The sequence below is a fragment of the Phaethon aethereus genome (genome assembly GCF_964289735.1).
Source record: "Phaethon aethereus genome assembly, chromosome: 9".
Lineage (NCBI taxonomy): Eukaryota > Metazoa > Chordata > Aves > Phaethontiformes > Phaethontidae > Phaethon > Phaethon aethereus.
The window spans coordinates 13367713-13388652 of NC_138585.1; the positions used below are offsets into that span (position 1 = coordinate 13367713).

A 20940-nucleotide genomic window follows, 5' to 3' on the forward strand; every position below is an offset into this window, starting at 1 on the left:
ACAAGAACTGCTTATGTGATGCTTTCTCTCCTTTTTCCACCCGTCTCACTTTATGGGTTTCCCTGAACTGGATGATGTTTCCGTATATTCCGAAACACTTGGTCCACTTTGTGACTTTGCTCTTACCTAGTCACTCCTTGAACTGATATAACCTTTAAGCAGTGACAGCACCATGTGCCCAGTACCTAGTCCATGAAAACCAATCTTCTGTGCCTTCAGCAAGGCTCCTACAGTTTCTATGTGACACTGCTCAAGTTCTTCAACTACAGACAACATTGCTACCTGCCCTCCCCACCATGCACAATTTTGCGGATTCCTCTCTCATCCTGCCATAGCTTTTTTGGGGGGAGAGGGAAGTGGGGGTGCCAGGCAGCTCCTTTTCCTCAACAGTCCTAGTGAAGATTTTAACTGCTGGTCCTACTGAACCACACTGACACTCCTGCAATACAATAGACAGCAAAGAAAATACTTGAAATGCTTCAATCAACTCAATGTGAACACCCATGTGGGATTTTAAAAGATTAAATGGGAAGAAGATAGAGCCATTAAGTGCTAGCAGCCTTTTGTAGGCAAGGATCAGAAGAAAATCCCATGAATACATCTCAAAAGTGCAGGAGGACCTCCACAGAGAATTCCAGTGCAATGCATTCACAGACACACTGACTCACAGATAGACATAAACACAGCAATAATGGTTCAACACCTTCAAAATCGTTTATTCTAAATGTCATGCAATCTAAAGTAATTCTACAGGCAGGAGTCACCACAGAATTAATAAATAACATGATATCTTAGACTATGACTAAAACAGAACTGAAGACAGAGGATAGGATTTTTCTCTATGGAACAGATTAAGTTATGATTATTTTTTGTTCAAGCACTGCATTTTCAAATTTGAGGGAGCTGGAAAAATCTGATCGTATCAGACTGCATTGCCAAGCCAAGTGAATCCATTATTGAAAGTTTCCTAGATGACCAGTCAAGCACTGACTATAACCATGGAATCTGGTTTGGGGAAGAGATATTTCACACTTACGCTCTCCTGCGGAATGCTAAGAGCAAGGATTTAAAAGAAATCTGTACTTGATAACATGATGTAAATGGCAAAAACTGGGCTGTATCAGATTCCTCCCATAGTCCCCAAGTCCAAGAAAGTATTAAATCAACGTATAAGTACAGTTTGGCAAGCAAAAAATCATCTACTGTTCTTTATACGATATTGTTACTCTGTTTCAATGGAACCCACAGTAATTCCACCTACACACTGCTTATGTATTTCAAGATTCACTATGGTGCCTGGTATGTTACTTGAGTTTTGTGGAATAGGAGAAAAGAGAATTATGTGCCAAACCAGAAGCAATTTCAACCTGAGCTATATATGATGGAGGAAGCTGAGCAGACAAGTAAGGCAGTTTATATTGACGTGAAACTGCAAGAGAACCTGTATTACACTCACAGCCAATGAAGCAATGGAAGCACGCTGCCTCTGTCAGGTTTGCAAACAGTCACGGAACAAACAGGAAGCTATTTTTACAAAGGTATTATGCATACTGGAAATGTTTTCTTTTTAGTATACTTGCGAATGGTCAATTTTTTAAAGTTACAGATGAAGATGTTTAAAAGGCTTTATTTCCATGTCTCTGCTGCACCACAGAATTCCGGTGCATGTGCACTTAAATCATTTCTAAGTGCAGCAAAAGTGTAATTATAGCTTTTGGAGTCCATGTAGAATTAGATTTTCTTCACAGACTATTTAGTCGGGGGGGCAGATTTTTTGTTTGTTTGGGTTTGTTTGTTTGCTTTGTGCTGTGGAGTTTTGCTTTTTTTGTTGTTCTTTTTTCAAAGTAATCTGTGTCTAACAAGAGCAGAGAAACATGCTTTTGCTCTGTCTATAGTGTGTATGGAGAGACAATGCAAAGTGAATTAAAAGATCATTACCTTGGCACATTATAGAGGGTATTATTAAGCAAATGAGGAAAGCAGTATTGTTCTCTTCTAGCTATTAAAACATTGCAAAAATATTAATGTAATTCCTGTAGGCTCCTGTGACTTTATTTAGATGTAAGTGACAACTTGCACCAGTTTTTACTGGCAGAGTTCCACTTAAGTGTATCATGGGAAATACTTGCTTCTTCTGTGGAAGTGAGTGAAGAGAATGTTCCTGACCACCAAATACTTCTGCTAATTTCTTTTTAACCTTTTAACTTCATTCACTTTGAAAAAAATCTATTCCCTGTTTGCTACACTCAAGTACAACAACCCCTTAGAACACCTGTCCCATTTGTGTCTAGCAATACAAATCCAAAGTGACTTTCATGAACTCAAGGGTGTAAATGTGCAAGTACACCACAGATCCCAGGGGAGTAAGTTTATCCAAGTGCCACTTCCATTTCAGGATGTGCTTGGCTACATCTATTTTAGCTGCAGCCAGCCACAGCGTCCCCGCTATGCGGAGCAGGTTTGGTCCCACGAAGAGCCCTGCTGGCTGTTGCACTGAGAGGTTGAGTGTCTGGCCCAGAGTCCCAGCACCATCGCTGCGCCGGCTCCAGGGCTCCAGCTGTGCAAGGAAGACCTAGGCGTAGCAGTGGAAAGCTGTCTGCAATTACGCAGACCCCAGGTTACCACGGTGGCCCAGTACTCCCCAGCGAGCGAGCCACAAAATTCTCAGTCTTCACAAAAACGCCACGATGAATTCTATCTGTAGCAGCACTGCTCCTGCTTCACCATCCACTTTGGCACAAACCCCTGCCCTCCACCCTAAGGAGCTCTGCTGTATGGTCTTACATATAGGCTTGAGCTATCCAGTTTCTTAAGTTTGACTATCCCATTCACACAAGGGGATGAATACAGGCTCTCAGTAATATTTTCCAACAACAGTAACAGCATCCTCAAAATGCAAACATAAATGAAACCAAGAACACAGCAGGCGGTCACAGCCCTCTGCACTTGCAGGGTACTGGGACACCACAGAGGGTACAGGCTGCCCGGCAGGGCTGGGCTCCCCCAGCACACAGCTTGCCAGAGGCATCTTGGCAGTCACTGGAGGGGATTACCAAGTTTGGCATTTATTTCCACAAGCAAAGTCAGTCTGTGTAAAAAGGAAATGCAAATCCTATACTGAAGTTCAACAGGAAAGCATGAAAAAAGTATCAGAAGAGCTTCATGCCAGGTATGAGGGTGATAAAGTTACTAGAGTGCAATTATTCCAGACAGCTTTCTGATAGTCACATTCACAAAACAGCTGTTCTGTTTTGAAAACAAGCCTGACAGCGCACATGTTTGGCCAAGAAAAGCATATCCAGTGACAAACAGAATGCATTAATACATGCAAATTAGAAAACCCTCCAGCACTCAAGTTGTGAAAGGCAACACTGCATACAGAGCACGCAAAACCTATTAGGAAATCCAATGAAGGTTTATCAGAACACCTCACTCTTTTATTCAATCTTTTGTGCTGCTACCATCAAGGATCTGCCTGCATCATAAATATTTATTTCCAGAAATAAGAACTATAAACCAGAGCCTTTGTCTCCAGTGAATTGCCTGGTGAGGTCTCAGCCAGGAATTGCCATGGCAGGACTGCTTTAAGTAGTAGTGACCACTCTCCTTGTACATTGGCAAAGAAGTATACAAAGAGCTGCAGCCATTCCTCACACCCCCACATGGTTCTTATTTATCTTGAAGGAACACTGACAGAGATTACTACATAATTTCTACTAGGGGTTGCGGGCACCAGTACAGTAGCTTCAGAGCAGCCAAAACTGAGGATATTGCTCACAGCCACACAGGAGCTGACATTTAGTCCTTGGATTCAAGTACCATGGACTTCTCTGGAGTAGGAGCCAGTTGTAGGATCAAAGGACATCTGTGCACGGTACCACATTCTTTAAAACCAGTGGCTTATAATGGTAAACAAATGGTGTCTGGTTCCTGGACTACAGTTTTATCCATGTTCTAGTTCTAAATAAATACATACACGCTGTCAAAGAAAGGCCAGGCAGTACCTTGGCAGTGACCTGCGCAACCTTAATCTAAAGCACAGGCTGGGCAGATACCTGGAGAACATGGACAATGTAGATACCCAGAAGAGGCTCATGGATGCATCTGAGCCCATTAATTAAGGTATGTAATTATGCCTATTATTTTATCTCCCACATCTCCAGAAACAGGGTACAGTTTCCCACAAAAAAAAAAACACCACCACAAAAAAACAAACAAACCACACACCACCACCCAACCAACAACCCAACCAACCCACAGACTAGATTTAGCTTGCCTTTACATGACATCAGAGGATGCTTCTCCATCATTGGAGATACACTAAAGCAAAACACAACTGAACAAGTGTTTTCAGCCTGGATTCCTCCCGTTACACTTTAAAAGCACAGTAACGAGGAACGCTCAAAAGCAAGCTGAACTGAGAAGCAGCTGTCAGAGTGACACTAAATAGCCCCAACTAACTGCAGACTTCTGACTGCATTTCTGCTATTATTTATTGGTTCCACAGATTAACTGTTAAAAAAAAAAAAGGAAGAAAATAAAAGGGGCAGAAAAGCTTGTTTGTTTTTGGATTAAAGTTTTCAATATGCCTGTTTATTTCCAAGCCAGGCAACCGGCCTCATGGATAATCATCTCAAATTTCTGAGTCCTAACTTGGCCATGCCACTTGCCCTTCCAACTTCTGTACCCAGCCAGTAACGCTAAGGTGAACTAGAGTAATTGTCTTCAAAAAGTTCTATTTTCCTTCCTTAAACACCTCAGCTAAAACACATACTCCACCAACAAAGTCCATGTTCTGAGACTTCTACTGTAGTCTGAGTTAGAAACAAAATGTAATTGGCAGTTTCTTTGATCTTCCCATCCTAAAAGGGGAGTATTTCTGTGCCTGGAGGAGAAATCAGAGTCCTCAGCTCTGCCCTCAGCATAGCTGCTTGCACACCAGAAGCTTTGGATGCGTGCTTTCAAGCACGTCACCAGCCCTGTTTGGAGAACATGCCATTTTAATATCATTGCCCTGATAAGCATATTGAGTACAACATGTTTGAGTTAACAAATAAAAGTATAATAGTGCAGGTTGAGCTGTGTGCGGGTCAGCATACAGTAGCTGAAGGCATGATCCATAACTGGGATTCAAGATCTTGAGTTTCTCATAACTTCATGATAAAACTGGTAAATGTTGGAAGAATAAAACTTTAAACACTATTTGGGAACACAAGTGTCACTATACAACTAACCTCCTGTAATTTCTCTAACAGATGAGTTATATTCCTGGCAGATATCCTGGAAAATGTAAAATACTCTACAATATCTTCTGAACAAGATGAAACTTACTGAGATCCAAAAAAAATGGCTGATCTAAAGCTTGTTACAAAATATCTTGTTTATAGGCTCAATTGCTGTTTCCTCAGTAAAACCGGGTAACATAACAGTCGGGGTTCCCCATTAATTGCCAAACTGTGAAAGACCTTTTAAAGAGAATGCAGCACAGGGTTTAAGCCCACAATAGTAAAGAAAGCATTCAAAAAACTGAAATGGATCATTAGGCTACACAATACTGTATGGAGTAAATACAGCCATGATAACCAATTCTCTTCCCATGTAGTTTTGAGGACTTTACTAAAACGAATTCTTCCATATGCTTCTGAGCCACGCTGAAACTCTGCAGATAGCTAGAGGGTCAGAAATGCTGCCAACAGCAACTTCTCTTCCCTATTTATATTGACTCAGACCGTATGTTCAAAACGCAAAGAACCATTAAGCCAATTGCAAAGTTGAAATATCAAAGAGCACTCGCAAAATCAAGATTTTTAGCACAACACAATCTTCCACTTACCACTCAAGAAGGCAGTATTAAACTTCTCAAAAGGAAAATTTATTTTCCCCCCCATAAATACAAGTTATAGCCTAAACTTAAGATTCCATGTGTAAATAAAACTTTCGAAAATTCACATATTCTGAAAAGATGTCAAACAGCTGGCAACAGGAAAAACCCATCATATGCAATGTAACCATGATTATAAGTTATAGCTACATACATATACTTGGTTAATGCAATCCAGCAGCAAAGGAAGAAGATCTTAAGTAAAGTTTGTGTTTTTCACATTGTGCAAATATATATTTCTACCTAGTGTCAGTTTATATGCCATACGTATGGTCAAAGTAGTAAGGCACCAGAAGAATTTCTGGTCAAATAAAGCTTTTGGAATAAAGAAGGAAAAGACAGTCATCCAACTGCTGTCTATTTTCCCCCGGGATTCTTTAGAAACACAACAATGTGCTGAAATGGTAATCTTCTTTTCTCAGGAAAGAAGTGTGTGTTACACTCCAAGAGGGGGAAAGATGACTGGGATATAAACAATACTACTCTGTATTTGGAAGTTCTGGTGTTTTTTTAATCTCATCTTTGTATTAGACTGTAAACTTCTGTTCCACACAGACGACTTTGCTGCATGCCTCCACTCATCCTACAACTTACTGTTTCCCAGAGAGGCAGACTGGTTTCAAAGTCCCATTAACCATAGCCACAATCACCTTTTAAGATTGGATCCTCTGCAATTTAATAGCATGGTTGGATTGCTGTTAAAAAAATATCCTTGGAGGGGAGCCAAAAGGTGCTGGAAAAACTCATGACAGACTGGAAAGTGGTAAGATTTAAAATAAAAGATGAAATTCAAATTAACACGTAGAAAGTTAAGAACAGTCACGGGTTACCAAACACATAGTACCTACTGATTTCCTATACCAATACACATTTTTGTGCAAGCGAGATGGATTTCTAAGAGCCAATGCTTCAAAAATCTTAAAGGCCAAATTTTGGAGACACAGACCTTCCTGTACAGACCTCTTCTGAAAGTTTGGTCTGTTTTCCACTGTATCACAAATCTCCTGTTAATCACTGCATTTCAACACATACATGTCTTACTGTAAAATACAGACAGCAGCAGAAACATTATTTATGTCATTTCCAAAAAAGCTAGCTATTAGCAGACTTGTACCTTCTCCCCTTTAAACCAGACATATTAAAGCAAAGTAAATAGAAGTCTGTCTATTGATGGCATAAGCATAGTTATTGCAGAACTAATGCAAGTACACAGGTATCACCTCTGCTGCCACCCTATCCTCAAAATGGTTCAACCTGCAGAAAAAAAATACTGCTGCCTTTAAACTGTTCCAAACAGTTTATGACCACAACTGGCATTTATGGTTATCAGGGATCACTCAATGCATGGCCTGCCCATGGATAACCTTACCATGCTCCTCCAGGTTATTTGTAGACCTTGTTGAGGCCACAGAGCAATAGCTATTGGCATCAAAACTTCCAACATTGTCCAGAGCCAGGGAACAAGACTAGTAAAGGCAGGAAGTTTTTGGAAGCTATCTAAGGAAAGGAATATAGAATGTCTGATTTCACAGTTTCAGTTACTTTTGAATAGCTTAGTACTGTTGCAACTTCCTCAGCCACAGTAAGTGTTGCCTGTTACAGGGTTCTTCCTCTTCTCATGTGGTTTAAAGAAACAAAGAAGCTGGGTTAGCAGAAATGTGTGCTTATATTAAGCAAGAGCTGCTCTGAATTTTCTCATAATATAGAATTTATGCTGGATCAGCACTTGCTAACACACAGCCCCTGGACAGGACACTAACATTTTCTCCCCTCCCCTCCTCTCCGCCTCAAAGTTTTTCAAGACTTAGAAAGAGACTTCTCATTCAAGAGTCACATTGTTGTTACACATCACCTGCAATCTAAATTGCTTTATGAAGGAGTGAACAGTGCTGTAGCAACTGTGCATTTCAGAAACTAAAGTTTGTTATGAAAATACTGAAGTTTTCTCATGCAAAGTGAACAAGCATTTCCCCCTTCCATGTGTACTGACTTAAACAGCAAGCCTGCTAGGCTGCCACTTACGGCCTGTCTTTTCTCACACCATTTGTGATATCACATAGATACAGCATCTAAAAAGTTTTCATGGAAATTATCAACTGTTAAATAGAGCCAGCTCTAAAAAAATAAATAAAAAAACACCACCCACAGACTGTATCTCTGTAACTAGTTTTCCATGTATGCATATACACATATGCTTTCAGAGATTCGCCGTTATTAATATCCTAATAATAATAAACAACCAATTTTAGAAAACATTTAAAAGCTGACGCTGGCTCAGCTCTTAATTTACTTTCTTTTAATTTGTTAGTATTGAATATACAGTCAACAAGAGCTCATTAAGACCTGTATGTGCATTCATCAATCACCCGTGTCAGTCCGGATGCAGCACTGGCCGGTGCTCAGGCCCGCGCTCATTCTAACGCAAAATTTCTCTCATTTTGATAGCTGAACAAAACCAGATACAAGCAGCAGTAGTCGAAAGTTTTTCCATCGGCTTCAGTGGACTTGGACGAGACACTGTTTACTGAATCAGTTATTCTGTAGCAAAGCAAAGATAAGACACGTTCCTTAGTTCCCAAACAAGAAAAAAATTAAAATCAACTGTTTGTAAATGACATCACTGCCATGCATGAAGCAACTCCTCCAGTAAGAGCTGCCGAACTTCCTGACACACAGGGAACAGATCAGGTTACAGCTGTTTATTAGTGCCCAGATAGCAATCAAACCACAAAAATCTTCTTGAGAGTGGGAGAGGATGGAGTCATGGCACAGGCTGGGTCTTGCTTGAACGCGCCGATTGGATGGCCCTGCTACAAACTGTCATCAGGGCTGTGCAGCTGGGAGTGGGACACAATTAACATCAGCTGTCTAAGTGAGAAAGTTTACTCAGCTTCTGCCTTTTAGTAGCCTTGCCCTCTCTGTCTCTCATAAATATGTATCAAGAGAAGAGCATGCTTCTTCTTAAGCTGTTGTTTAGCAAATCCAGCTGTTTAAACAGAAGCAGTCACACACACAGCACCAGGCACTGTTAAAGTCCATTTTCCAACAACTAATCAACCCATCAATGAAACTCAGCAGTTAAGATCTGCAATAACAGTTTCTCCTTAGACTAGTCTTTGCTTTAGAAAAGAGAAATTGGAGCTTGAACTGGAGCTGTCCTGAAGACACATAACTGTTCTTCATGCCTGCACCATGGTTCATGCTGTCAGCAGACGCTACCACCCTGATTAGTCAGTTCATCTGAAAAAGCTGCCCTACAGCTTCACATCTGGCCCTATGTCCAGATACCGGACATGTAAAAATCTCCAAACAGGAACACAGGCCACGCAACCCTGGCAAGAGAAAAACACCTGTACTTTTCAAAGATCCCTTTTCTGTGTCAACAAGCAACTTAAACTCCACACCTGTGAGATACAGGTAGCGCCCTACTTCAGTCCTTCAAATCATGAAATAGCACCAAAAACTTCTGTTCTGCTCCTGACACAAGTCACCATAATATGTCACATATGATGTATGCTTAAAGTTGCTTTTAATATCAAACACTTGACCCAACAACTTCAGCTATTAATTTATGGGCCTGGTTCTGATCTAACATGTGTGCAATTGCTTTACAGTAATGTAAAATAGAATTAGCAAACTGCTTACAACGATAGCCTAAGGAAACACTTTGCTGTATTAAAGACAAACATTTTTAAAGGTGAATTCATTTTCATGTTTTGCACCAAAAAAAAAGAAAATTGCAAAAGCAATTCTATCAGCTACTGATTATTTTCAGCACAGCTGATTTCAGTGCAAACCCCTAATGGGCTTATTCAGTACATTAACACTTAGACCCACAGGTACAGAATTAACTCTCAGGGGAATGGCACTTAAACACCAAACCTATTTTTGTTTAGCATTTCTCTCTCTCTTTTTTTGTAGTTTGTTTGCATTAATTACAAATATTGCATATGTCAGCTTTAAAAAACACACTTGCAGTTACATGGCAAGAATCAGTATTACCATCAAAATGGACCTCCCATCCCACCCATCCACCTTTTTTTCCTCCATGTCTATTTCCTAAGAAAATCCACAGCGGATGAATGAATTTGCAACTTGTCCAAGAAGGAACCATGAATACTTTCAAAGGGCAAACCATAAGAGCTGGTGGGCCAACCATTAAAATAAAGAGGGTTTCTTCAGAATTGTCCTATAAATTTGAATGTAATGTTTCAAGCCAAGGCAGAGTTCTACTATTTAACCTTGAACTATTAAGGAAATTGGTCTGTAATTACTTTGTAGTCCATTACAAAAATAGTCATATGTTTTAAAAGAAGTTATACAGTAATCCACAGTGTCTTTAATTTTGGTTCAAGTGGAAACAGAATGAAATTATCAAGTATGTCAACTGTATAATTGTCAATGGTCTAAATATTTCAACAATTAGTAGGTTACCTAAGTTTCTGCAGTCTCAGTTGGAACCAATATGATTAAAATACATAAAAAAGGCACACACACACACTGAGAACATGAAGACAGATTACTCATAACATCACCAAAGAAAAGATTTACTCCATTTCTTTAGCGGACTTGTCATTTGTTTATTTTTCCTTCTACTATGAATTGTAAAAGGAATTCTAGCCCCTGGAAAAAAGGTATCAGGGATGGAACAGTGACTTTACATATTTAGTCTCCTGATGACCAGTATAATCCATATTTTGAAAACTGCATTCACCTTAAGAAAATACTCCAGAAGCAGTACTATTAAAGCACCTAATGCCACTTGCGGTGTCAGGCTGTGCTTGCAAGCACGTATTCCTTGATGATTAACTGTCATTTATTCTCTAGGGCTATGACATTCCCACCCAGACAGACACATTCCTGCGACTGATCTGTTTGGTCAAGTTAGGTTTTGTGCTGGAAGGAACCATGCTCTATGTTTAAGCTAAGAGGGAACAAAAATATTCTTCAGCTTCAAACTTGTTTGCCTTGCAACTGGTCCTTCAAAAACTATAAAAAACACTGACATTATAAATGAAAACAAAAATGCCCTTATTGTGACCATACTTACTCTTCATGACAAGGGAATGAAGCACCTGAGCAGCATGTCAAGTCATTCATATTTCAGACTAGCAGCTCTAACACAAATGGAAAGATACTCCTTTTGATTACACAACGTAACCGTGCTAATTCAACAGACACTATGAAGAGACTGAGTCACTTTTGCTTAAGGAATCAGCAGTCAGGGAAAAAGCCAAGCACTCAGACATAAATCATGACTCTTCAGAATATGCCATCAGTGTAAAGAAAACTTTGAGAAAGAATCTGTTAGTTTAGATTCTCGGCAGGAACACATTTCACACAAAACTTCCCTGGCTCAGATGACCATGGCGGTTGTTCCACCGTACCTTTACATGCAATTTACAGCATCAAATATTGATGCTAAACGTCAACTGCTTTATTTATTCCTGTTTTAACGATTTTATAGTCAATTGCTGCAGTGATCCTATCTAACTCCTCTACATATTGCAGAGAGAAGCAATGTCAAATCCACCACTGTGGCCTACCTCTACAGCCTAATTATTCCCTCCCCCTAAGGACAGAAAGAAAAGCCTGGCCAAAAACCCTCTAAAAAAAATTTTTGTTTTCATTTCGCAACAGAAACTGTCATTATACAGCCTCTAAACCAGGTGCTACAAAGAACTCAGACTGCCAACTTTGGGTGTCTTCAAGGACTAGTATTTTCAAGGGAAGAATATGTGACAGAAGAACAACTTTGCTGCTTTGCACCTCCACAGCCATGTTCACTTACTTTTAACTAATTTCCAAACACACACACCCCCCACTACACACCATCTTATTTGTTATTCACCGTTCATCTCAAAGCTGGAGCCTAAAGGTATCTACGCAAGTGACCGTTACCCACTTGAAGTGGTGCATACTGATACTACATGCGTTTCTAAATACTCCCCAAGGAGTCAGGACGATGTGCCCTTGGGACACGGGTAACACAAACGCTGTCTCGGGTCCTGGGTATGCCGTTCTGTGCCTTCACCCCTCACGGTAAGAGGCGGGTGTCCGCTTTTTCGTACAGTCCCCACAAATACGGCAAAAAACTCCCAAGAGATCTAGAGGAGGTTTTTCCCTCAACACAGGTTTATGCAGCAGTTTTAGATACTGTGGTGACAAGGTGGGACACAAGTGCCATCAGTACAGAGGCAAGAAACAGAAAATCAGGCAGAGAGACAGAGGCAGGCATAGACAGCGCTGTACTTACAGCCTCTCCTCCACCAAGCAGGCCAAGTCTTTCGTACTTCTAATATGTATGTCAAGATGGTTGAATGACCAAATTCCCTTGTTCATGCACCACAGGCGCCTCAGAGGAAAAGGCCTATCCATCGCCCACTGTCACTCACAGAGACCATTTTGGCTGAGCCCAAAAAAGTCAACAAAACCGGCAATAGTACAGGCAGTATCTCCAAGCGAGCCCTTGCACAGCTAAACCAGTCAGCTATTACAGCTTCAAGCATTTGCAACCAGCATTTGATGGACGCCGCGGTGGAGGAAAGCCTGCCAGCTCAAAGCACTCCCGCAGCCGGCCGGGCCGCCCGCACCTCCCAGCCCGGCTGGCTCTGGAAAGCCACCCACGCTGCCACGGCCCCCTCCATGACAAACCCCATCCCCACCCACCCTCCCACCCCTCGCGTTTCAGGAGCGCTTACCGACAGCAACAAACCATGGGGCCCACCTCAAAACCTGCCTCTTTGCCGCCGTCACAACCTGCGGCCCCGACGCCCCAGCGCGGCTGCGCTCCAGCCAGCCAAGTCCCCACAGCCGCTCTGGGGAACAGGCTCAAAGGCGGCAAAGCCATTTCCCGTGCAAACAGCTGATTAATAAAACATTTTAGGTGGGAACATCATTTACGTCCGTTGCCAAAACATCTGCTTCTAACGCAATGACAAATGTCTTTTCCGCTTGCTCTCTGCGCGTCCTGGACTGCGTTACGTGATAAGCAACATGCATGAAGCAAGTAGGGCGCAATGGAAATATTTTAACGCTGCTGTTTTAACACAGGAACTTTTGTATCTTCACCATGCAGGAGTCAGCGTTTCAGAGCTCAACAGTGCTCTTCTCTGCGATCGCTTGAAGCACAAAGCTGAGGCAAAGGAGCACAGGAGGGATTTCTGCAGACGTGGTTTGCCGCAGGGCCGCGCTGACTGCGCACGGCTGAGGTAACCGCTGCCCTGCAACAGGCAGCTCTCCTGCTACAACTTTCCCAAGCCTTTCCGAGTAAAGCAGTAAAGAAATAAAGACGCCGCTCGGCAGTCCGTTTTAGACACTCTTGTTACAGCTTATTTCTGAAGCAAGCAACGCTAATGGGCCGCTTTAAAATCTGACAGGGTGTCTTTGTGTGCTCCTTCACGCCAAGTTGTACGAACTATCAAGAGCCTAGAAATTAAAAAGGAAATTTCTAGAACTGGAGGCACACTAAGGTCTGCCCCTCTTCAAGCAATATAACACAGACTCAGGGAAAACATTTAAGGGTTAAAACTGGAAGAAAAACAAGTAACACAGCAGGCAGTGTCTGGGGTCACAGAACTACTCAAGCAGCAGTTTCAACTCGGCACAGCCTGCTACAATTCTGGCTACTAATGTTTAAATTAAAAAGAATTAAGGTTTTCCTCTGTGAACACCTACATATAAATGCATTAGTGCTTTCTAGCACTGTAATTTAATTTATGTAGCATCATTTTTATTATTTATAAAGGTGTAGCAGCCTATTTTTGGTTTGCTGAATCATTCAGTGCTGTCCAGACTACGCACTCCTTCCTTTTTCACACCTTTGAACACCAGCAGGATCAAAGAAAAGTCTTTACCACGCCAGCTATTAGCTTATACCAGCTTGAGATCCCACAACTCAAGTATGTAGTTAAATATTTTTGAGAAAATATAACTGTGATTGCAATAACTCATTTCCAAAGGAGCTTGACTTAAAATCTCACTGCCCTGACGCAAGAGCTCAACATTTTCATTTCATTTAAAACATGCCCCCGTAGGCTGTACCTCCAAGGGACAGTGAAGGCTGAACGGTAATGCTCACACATCCCTGACAGACTGCAAACTACAGTGCATGCCACAGCCTTCAGAGAAATCCTCTGAATGACTACAAGCAGCAAAGCATTAAGAAAACTGGAAATGAGAAGCTCATTGAGTACGATCTGGTATTCATCAACACCTTTTTTTTTTTTTCTTTTTTTTGTTAAACACTCGTTATTAAACAAGTCAGAAGTTTTCATATCAAAATTAGAACTTGCTGACAAATTTGGTTCTCAAAAAAAAAAAAAGAGCACTTCCTTCTGCACACCAGAAGAAAAATTAAGCTAGATATTAAAAATAGCTTGATTACACTGTTGAGTAAACAAGCCAAGAAATGGAACTATTTTGGATTTCACGTGGTAATAATCTAGTGGGATGACATACCTTTGTATGCCTAGAATAGAAGTTGGAAACACAGATTCTGAAACAGTATTAGAGCAAGAAATCTTTTGGCATATAGTTGGACATACATGTGCTTGGACACCTCTCTCTGAGGGAATTTCTTGTAGACATTCTTTAATTTTACATGAAGACAAAATTTCTTTCTATCTTCTTGCTCCTTGAAACTGAAGCGACTACAAAACGCAACGAGCAGAAAAAGCAAGCAAGCCTCCGAGGGACGGGAAGGGGCACTGAACTCTCCAGATGACTTTTGCATGAAGGAAACTTCACCAGCGGTCGCTACAGTCCAGGGAAGCAGCGAATGACGCTATGCTCTTCCCAGCCTCGGAAAAACATGTTCATCAACACCTTGTCTCAGGGAGAGGGGAGGAAAGGGGGAAGGAGAAAGTCGGGGAGATACGCTTCCCGTTAAGGAATCTTTCTCTTTTTTCAAGGGGGGGAATGCATCTATTTCTGTGACTCACCCCGGCGGGGTGAAGCCCTTTCAGCCAAGCAACCTGGGAGCCCTGCTCCGGCCGGCTCCGCAGCCCCCTCCCGCGCCGCCGCGCCCGCTCCCCCCCCCAGCGCGGCATTTTGAAGTGCGGGGGAGGGGGGGGAATTAATAAATCGGGAAAGCGGCGGTTCCCAGCCTCCGCACGGGAGACGGGAGCGTTTTCCCGTCCTGGCGGATGTTACCCAGCCGGGAGGCACGACGGCGCCGGTACCGCCCGGCCGGCAGCGCACCCCCGCCGCGGCCACCCTCACCGCGCCCAAACACACCTCCCACAGGCGGCGAGGCCGCCACCGCGCCCCAAGCCCCGCGCCGCGCCGCGCCTCACCTGCGGGGCCGGGCCCGGGCCCGGGGCGCCTCTCCGCCGCCGCCGGCAGCGACAGGGCCAGCAGCAGCGACAGGAGCAGGCGCGGCGGCCGGGCGCCGCTCCACGCCATCTTCCCCCTCCGCACCCGCCGGCCTGCCGCCGCTCCCCGCGCCGCCAGCCCCCGAGAGCCGGGGGGTAAGGGGGCTGGAATCGAAGGGGGAAAAAAAAACGGTGCCTGGGGAGCCGCCGCGGCCGGGGTGCCGCTCCTCCTCCGCTGCGGGCAGGAGCGAAGGGCGCTGCTGCCCGCCCCAGGCTTTATACGGCGGTGGGAGGACCCGGGCAGCGAGGGCGCCCGGCGGCGCAACAAGAGCCGCTTGTGGCCGCCGCGCCCGGGTGCACGCTGCTGCTGCTGCCGCCGCCGGGGGAGGGCCGGGCCGCCAAGCCCCGCCTCCGCCGCCCGGGCCGCCGCCGTAGGTGCGCGGCGATGGAGCGGGCCGGGCCGGGCCGGGGCTGGCCGGCGGGCGCCCCGGGCGTGGGCCCAGCAGCTGCCCCGGGTCGAGCCTGGCTCGGCCCAGCGCGGTCTCCGGCGTCGGTACCTGCCCGGGCGTGGGGCCGAGCTGGCGTTAGCGACCCGCTCCTGGACACGTTCTCGACGGTGCTGGCCGCATGGGGAATTGTGCTCGCCTCCCCCTCAAAGCATTTTGCCAGTGGTTTCATTGGCCGCCCTTACGTCCCTGAAAATTGTTCAGGAGATTGTGAGCAACTGAAGCCGTTACTCCACGAGACAATAAAAAAGAGCCGAACCCCTTGGCATACGGACGTAGAACAGTGGGCATCGGGACCGCACCGCGCCGCTGATCGTGCAATGTGAACGGCATACCCGTCACACGCTCCACTATTTTGTCATTCGGATTTCCATGAAGGAACAGGGTTCGTTTTCCTAATCTTAACACACAAAACTATTACACTTTTCTCATTAAAGAAACACCCAAAAAATCACCAAGTTACTGAAGGCAAGCGCGGTGAGGATGAAGGAGATGTACTGGCCCACCTCCACTATTTTTCCTATTGCGATACAAAGTATATTTGAAAAAATACTGTAAACAATAGCTTAAATGTTTAAAAGTCACGTAAAATTATAAAAGCAGATGGCAGCCTATAGGAATCAGTGTGGATCTACACCTTGGAAATATTATTTGAAGACCAAAGGCATAATCCAAAACAAAAATTTATTCTGAAAGCAGGATTCATGTATTTGAGATCCACCAATATAATCGTCAAAGAGACACCTCATTTTTTATCCTAAGTGTCTCTATGGGCCTAACAGATGTGCTTTTCTGGAGCCACGTTGGAAACAAAAAAAAGGGGGGAAGAAAGAAAAACTTGACCTTGGCTACTGCAACCATAAGAACTGCATGCTTCTGTTTGGAACCCTGAGCAGAAATCAGAGCCTGCGTTACGTGCCCAGATGCTTTTACGGTTAATTGGGAGAGCTCATTCCTTCTGGACCAGGCAGCACACACAGCAGGGAGGGAAGCAGAACAAACCAAAGAAAAAGACTGGGTCCTCTGTCCCAAGTAGCTCCTAGAAGACAGAAGACCCAAGAAAGCAGCAATTGGGAAATACTGAAAATGCATTCATGCAATGATGAAGCTGCTGTTGCCAACTATAGGAGAAACAGAAAAGACTCTCCAGCTCCTGGGCAATTACTCATGACCTACTTTCTCCTGCCACCTCTGTCAGGCACGCAGAGATTCACCAGAGAACAAATATCTTTTGAATGCAGACAATATGACCATGTTTGTGCACACATCCATGAACAGCTTCTGCTCACGTTTCTAGGAGCCAGCCCTGCTGCTGCCGATCAACTTACGGAGGTACGTAGACAGTGTTAGCTGAAAGCGAGCAATGCCGTCACTGGGAGGGTACTGCAAGTACTTCTATCTTCATTTTTTTTTAAAACAGGTTCAAGATTTCAAATAGGAAATTGGTCCTATGAAAAATGAAGATAAAAAAAAAAATGTTACTATATTGCAGCTGTGGTTTTAAGGTAGAAAACAGGTAAAGAAGCATTTCAAAAGAGGTCCTCAACAGATTGAACCTCAGATTCAGAACAGCTTAACAGTAACACTTGTACTTGGGATACCGAGAAAGTGTAATTACAAAGCTGAAAAAATATGAACTCATCAAGAAGGAATTAAATCACAAGAGACATGTAGAAGACAATACTATCAACCATGAAAGAAATGACAGATTACTTCAATTAAGACTGAGGGGAAAAAGACAGGACTGTTGGGCATCACTTCAAAATACCATGGAGATGATGTCACAGCTCCCACGGACAGGACCAGAAGCAGATGAAGCTTCAGCCCTGAGAACTGAGAGTAAAATCAGCAGCTGAGTGTCGCGTACACACACAGTGCTCTGAGAAATCACAGCCCGACACCTCATCTCTGTCAGAAGCAGCAGCTAGTTTCACCAGAGACTAATACACGGGTCCTGAAACAGCACTGCTAGGTGGAAACCAACAGGCATAAAGAGGAGGGAGCATCCGAGAGAAATCCTAAGAGGCATTTTGTTATCAAAAAGAACATGTAAACAGCAGCAGGGAAGAATGAAAAGAATTAGTGAAAGAAGGCTGTAAATATGCAATAATGAAAGAAAAGGAAATAGCTGGCAAAGGCAGATTTCTAATGTATGAGGAAAATGGGTTGAGAGAACTGTCATATAAACACAGCTCATACCTATGAGTGCAAGCCCAGACTTTGACTGGAAACTTTTACATTTTCTTGTAATTTTCCTTGGTCTCTTGAAAGCTAATTTCATTTTCAACTGTTCTTAGAAAATGCAAACTTTGCCCCCGGAGAGAAAACAGAGCTGAAAGCTACCCAAAACCCTGCTTTCAAAGTGACAGATGTGGCCAAGACATCTCCTATCCCCAGAGGCTTCACTCGGACACTGGCCGATGGAAGGGAAAATGCTTGTGAAACTTCAGAACTGAGCTCCACCAGCTGCGCAGTGCCCAAGGGCTCTGTCTCGCCCTGCCTCCACAGACGCTTGGGTTAGAAATGTTACTTCTGTCCAGAAATACCAACTTCAGGGCCTGAACTGGCAGCTGGTGGTCAGCAGGGTCTTCAGCTCTTCTGGTGCTGTTGCAAGCTGCTTCAGTACTGTATTACTGTTACAGCATACTCAACAATTAAATCTCTGAACTGCTAAGTAGGAACTTACCCTCAAATCAAAATCATTTTAAAGAATAACATAGGCAGTGTGCAATATGATGTGTATGTATGCACATTATACTACAGAGGTTAAATCCAGAAACAATTCCTACAAACTTCCCAAGAAATAGTCTCACATTCTTGCTGTTGTCACTATTTGCTCCTTTGACTTTTGACTTAATCAAGCCTTTTTCATAAAGAATAAATCCTTCCTTTTCCTCTGCAACAAGGCAATTTCTTCATGAGAAATCACTCTGGTTAAGTAGGCACAGAGGAGGGGAGAGAGTTCATTACTGTAAGCTGTGGGGCTCTGAACATGGGAGCCCAAGGAGTTTCCTTGTCCTACAACTCCAACAGTAGTGAGCAAAACCAGAAAGGGAGCAACTGCAAGCAGTCCTCACTTCAGAAAGTCACTATGAAAAGTGATTTTCTGTAACCTCACAATCTGTTGCCAAACTAATTTATTTTTTTTTCAGACTCAGTGCATTTTCAACAGATCAGCAATACTATCTATAATTCAGCTGGCAGATATTTGGGCAAAGTTCTACAGGACCTTTGCAGGAGACAAGAGTTTCCTGAATTGTTAGTATTCTCCATTCCTTCAATGCCTTTTCTTCAGATGTCTAGATAGTTCTTCTGCAGTCTCAGTAACTCTCTGTATCTGCCTATCCCTACGTCCTTTCCTCCACCTCTTTCCTAATTGTCTGTAAGAAGTCATCATAGGGTTGGCAAATTCCATCTTCCCCAAACCACCAACAATGTTGTATTTCCAAATGCATATAAGCTGGTGCCACATGGAATGGAAACAGCCATAGCTGATGTGCATTGCCAGCCCGTCACTGCAGCCAGATGGAGTGAGGTCCTGTCGCAGGAATCTGCCTTCTAAACTACGGAAGCTTCTTATAAGAGACCTTTTCCACATTCTCTGACTACTCTTCATTTCACTGTCTTTAAGAAGAGCACATTCTGTGTTCTCATTGTGTTTTGCCTGTCCTTGAACTCACCTCACCTTGCATCTATGCCTCAGAATCTTTTTTACTCTGGAGCCCCACTAGAATACCTTTTCCATGGATGCTAAAATGGAGCAGTGTTGGTCACATGAACTTCCTTCCCTAATCTTGCAACACTGAAATTGTTCATTATATAGTGACAAAATGAAAAGAAAAGACAAATAACAGATTGGTCTGTGGAAAGCCATGGGACAGAAGGAACTGTCAACAATTCACCAGCAGCAGTATTCCAAGAATTAAAAAAAAAAAAAAAATCATCATGCGAAGATCCTGTGTCACTTACCTCAATAAAGATCATAAAGAGTTTTCTAACAGATAATGAATTTGACATATAACAGCCAAAAGTCTAGTTTGTCTGAGCAAGAGTCAGTCATTCCCCATATATTTTCAATAGCAGCAGTCATTAGTCATTTGTTATGAAGAACAAAATCAGTCCTCTCCCATTCTATCCTAGCTTGTCCCCTCAGATATCTCTCCAGTTTCATAATATTTGTCCTCTCTTTGTGCTAGAGAGGTAATTCCATAGCCCTGTGATTTCACTGCCTGGGTCAAGTGCATACAAACTGTAAAATTAAGCTGAAGGTTTTGGCGTCATGTGGTTATATCACTGATCTTATTTATTATATCAAAGTAGTAACCCTGAGTCTAGCTTTGGCATTAGATTGGTAAAATATTTTTGAGTTAATAAGTCATACTTATTTTTTGCAGTTAAATGCTTTACCTTGTTTAATTCCTAAAAAGAAAATACTGCTTTTGAATTATAAATTCAAAACATATCAGCATTTTACATGTCAGGGGTAGCTGAAAATAGACGTTTGTTTTTATAGAATAATACTAATAGAAATTAACATTCCAAAGTAATAGAAAGCTTAAAAATCTCTTTTCAGCCATATGAAAAAATGTTCTTCGGATATATTTTGTGTAGATTCTCATGGTTGTTTAATTTGAGCTCAAGCCAACGCAACACTAGAACTAAACTAGAATTAAAAAAAAAAAGTATATTTTTTGCAAAAATATATCAATATGAATGTAAAAGCCCAACTGACAATAATACAGCATTAAATGTGCATGACATTGCCTGACTTAGTATGTGTATGCAAGCCTTTAATAAGGGCCTCTTAAGTACCTCAACCCTAATAAGAAATCTTCCATAGACATTTTATTTCCAAAAAATCAAGTTAAATGTTACTGAAATTCTACTCTCACTGTCTGAAAATAGTTTCTCTTTGGTTGCCTCCCTTTAATTTATCGTCAGCTTCAGTAAGACCATTTCTCTGGGTTCCCGCCCCAGTCTTGTTATTATGGGTGCGATCCAGCCCATTGCTGAGAGGTGCTGAGCACACCTCAGGGGTGCTGAGGCCTCACTGTTTTCAGCGGATGCTCAGCCCCTTTCGCCACTGAGCGCTGAGTGAATCCTTTGGGCTATAGGCATAGTTTCTTTCCCAAGCCACCCAATCAGAAATTACTTTTCTTCATTCACTCATTTATAATTATAGCTATAAACAGCCCATACGAGCAAAAGATTAATAGTGTTAGCAAGCATTTCCAGCGTA

General features: G+C 42.9%; 1 protein-coding gene across 1 annotated transcript in view; it reads right to left on the reverse strand.

The window, feature by feature from the left end:
- The window catches only part of PLOD2 (procollagen-lysine,2-oxoglutarate 5-dioxygenase 2), a gene marked incomplete at its 3' end in the record, with an annotated part of 54015 nt that extends 38468 nt beyond the window's left edge, over positions 1-15547 (reverse strand). Inside the window, 1 exon segment of the mRNA XM_082003764.1 lies at positions 15178-15547. Within this exon segment, the coding sequence (XP_081859890.1) occupies positions 15178-15286 (109 nt within the window). The 5' untranslated portion in view covers positions 15287-15547.
- Positions 15548-20940: the final 5393 nt, after the last annotated feature.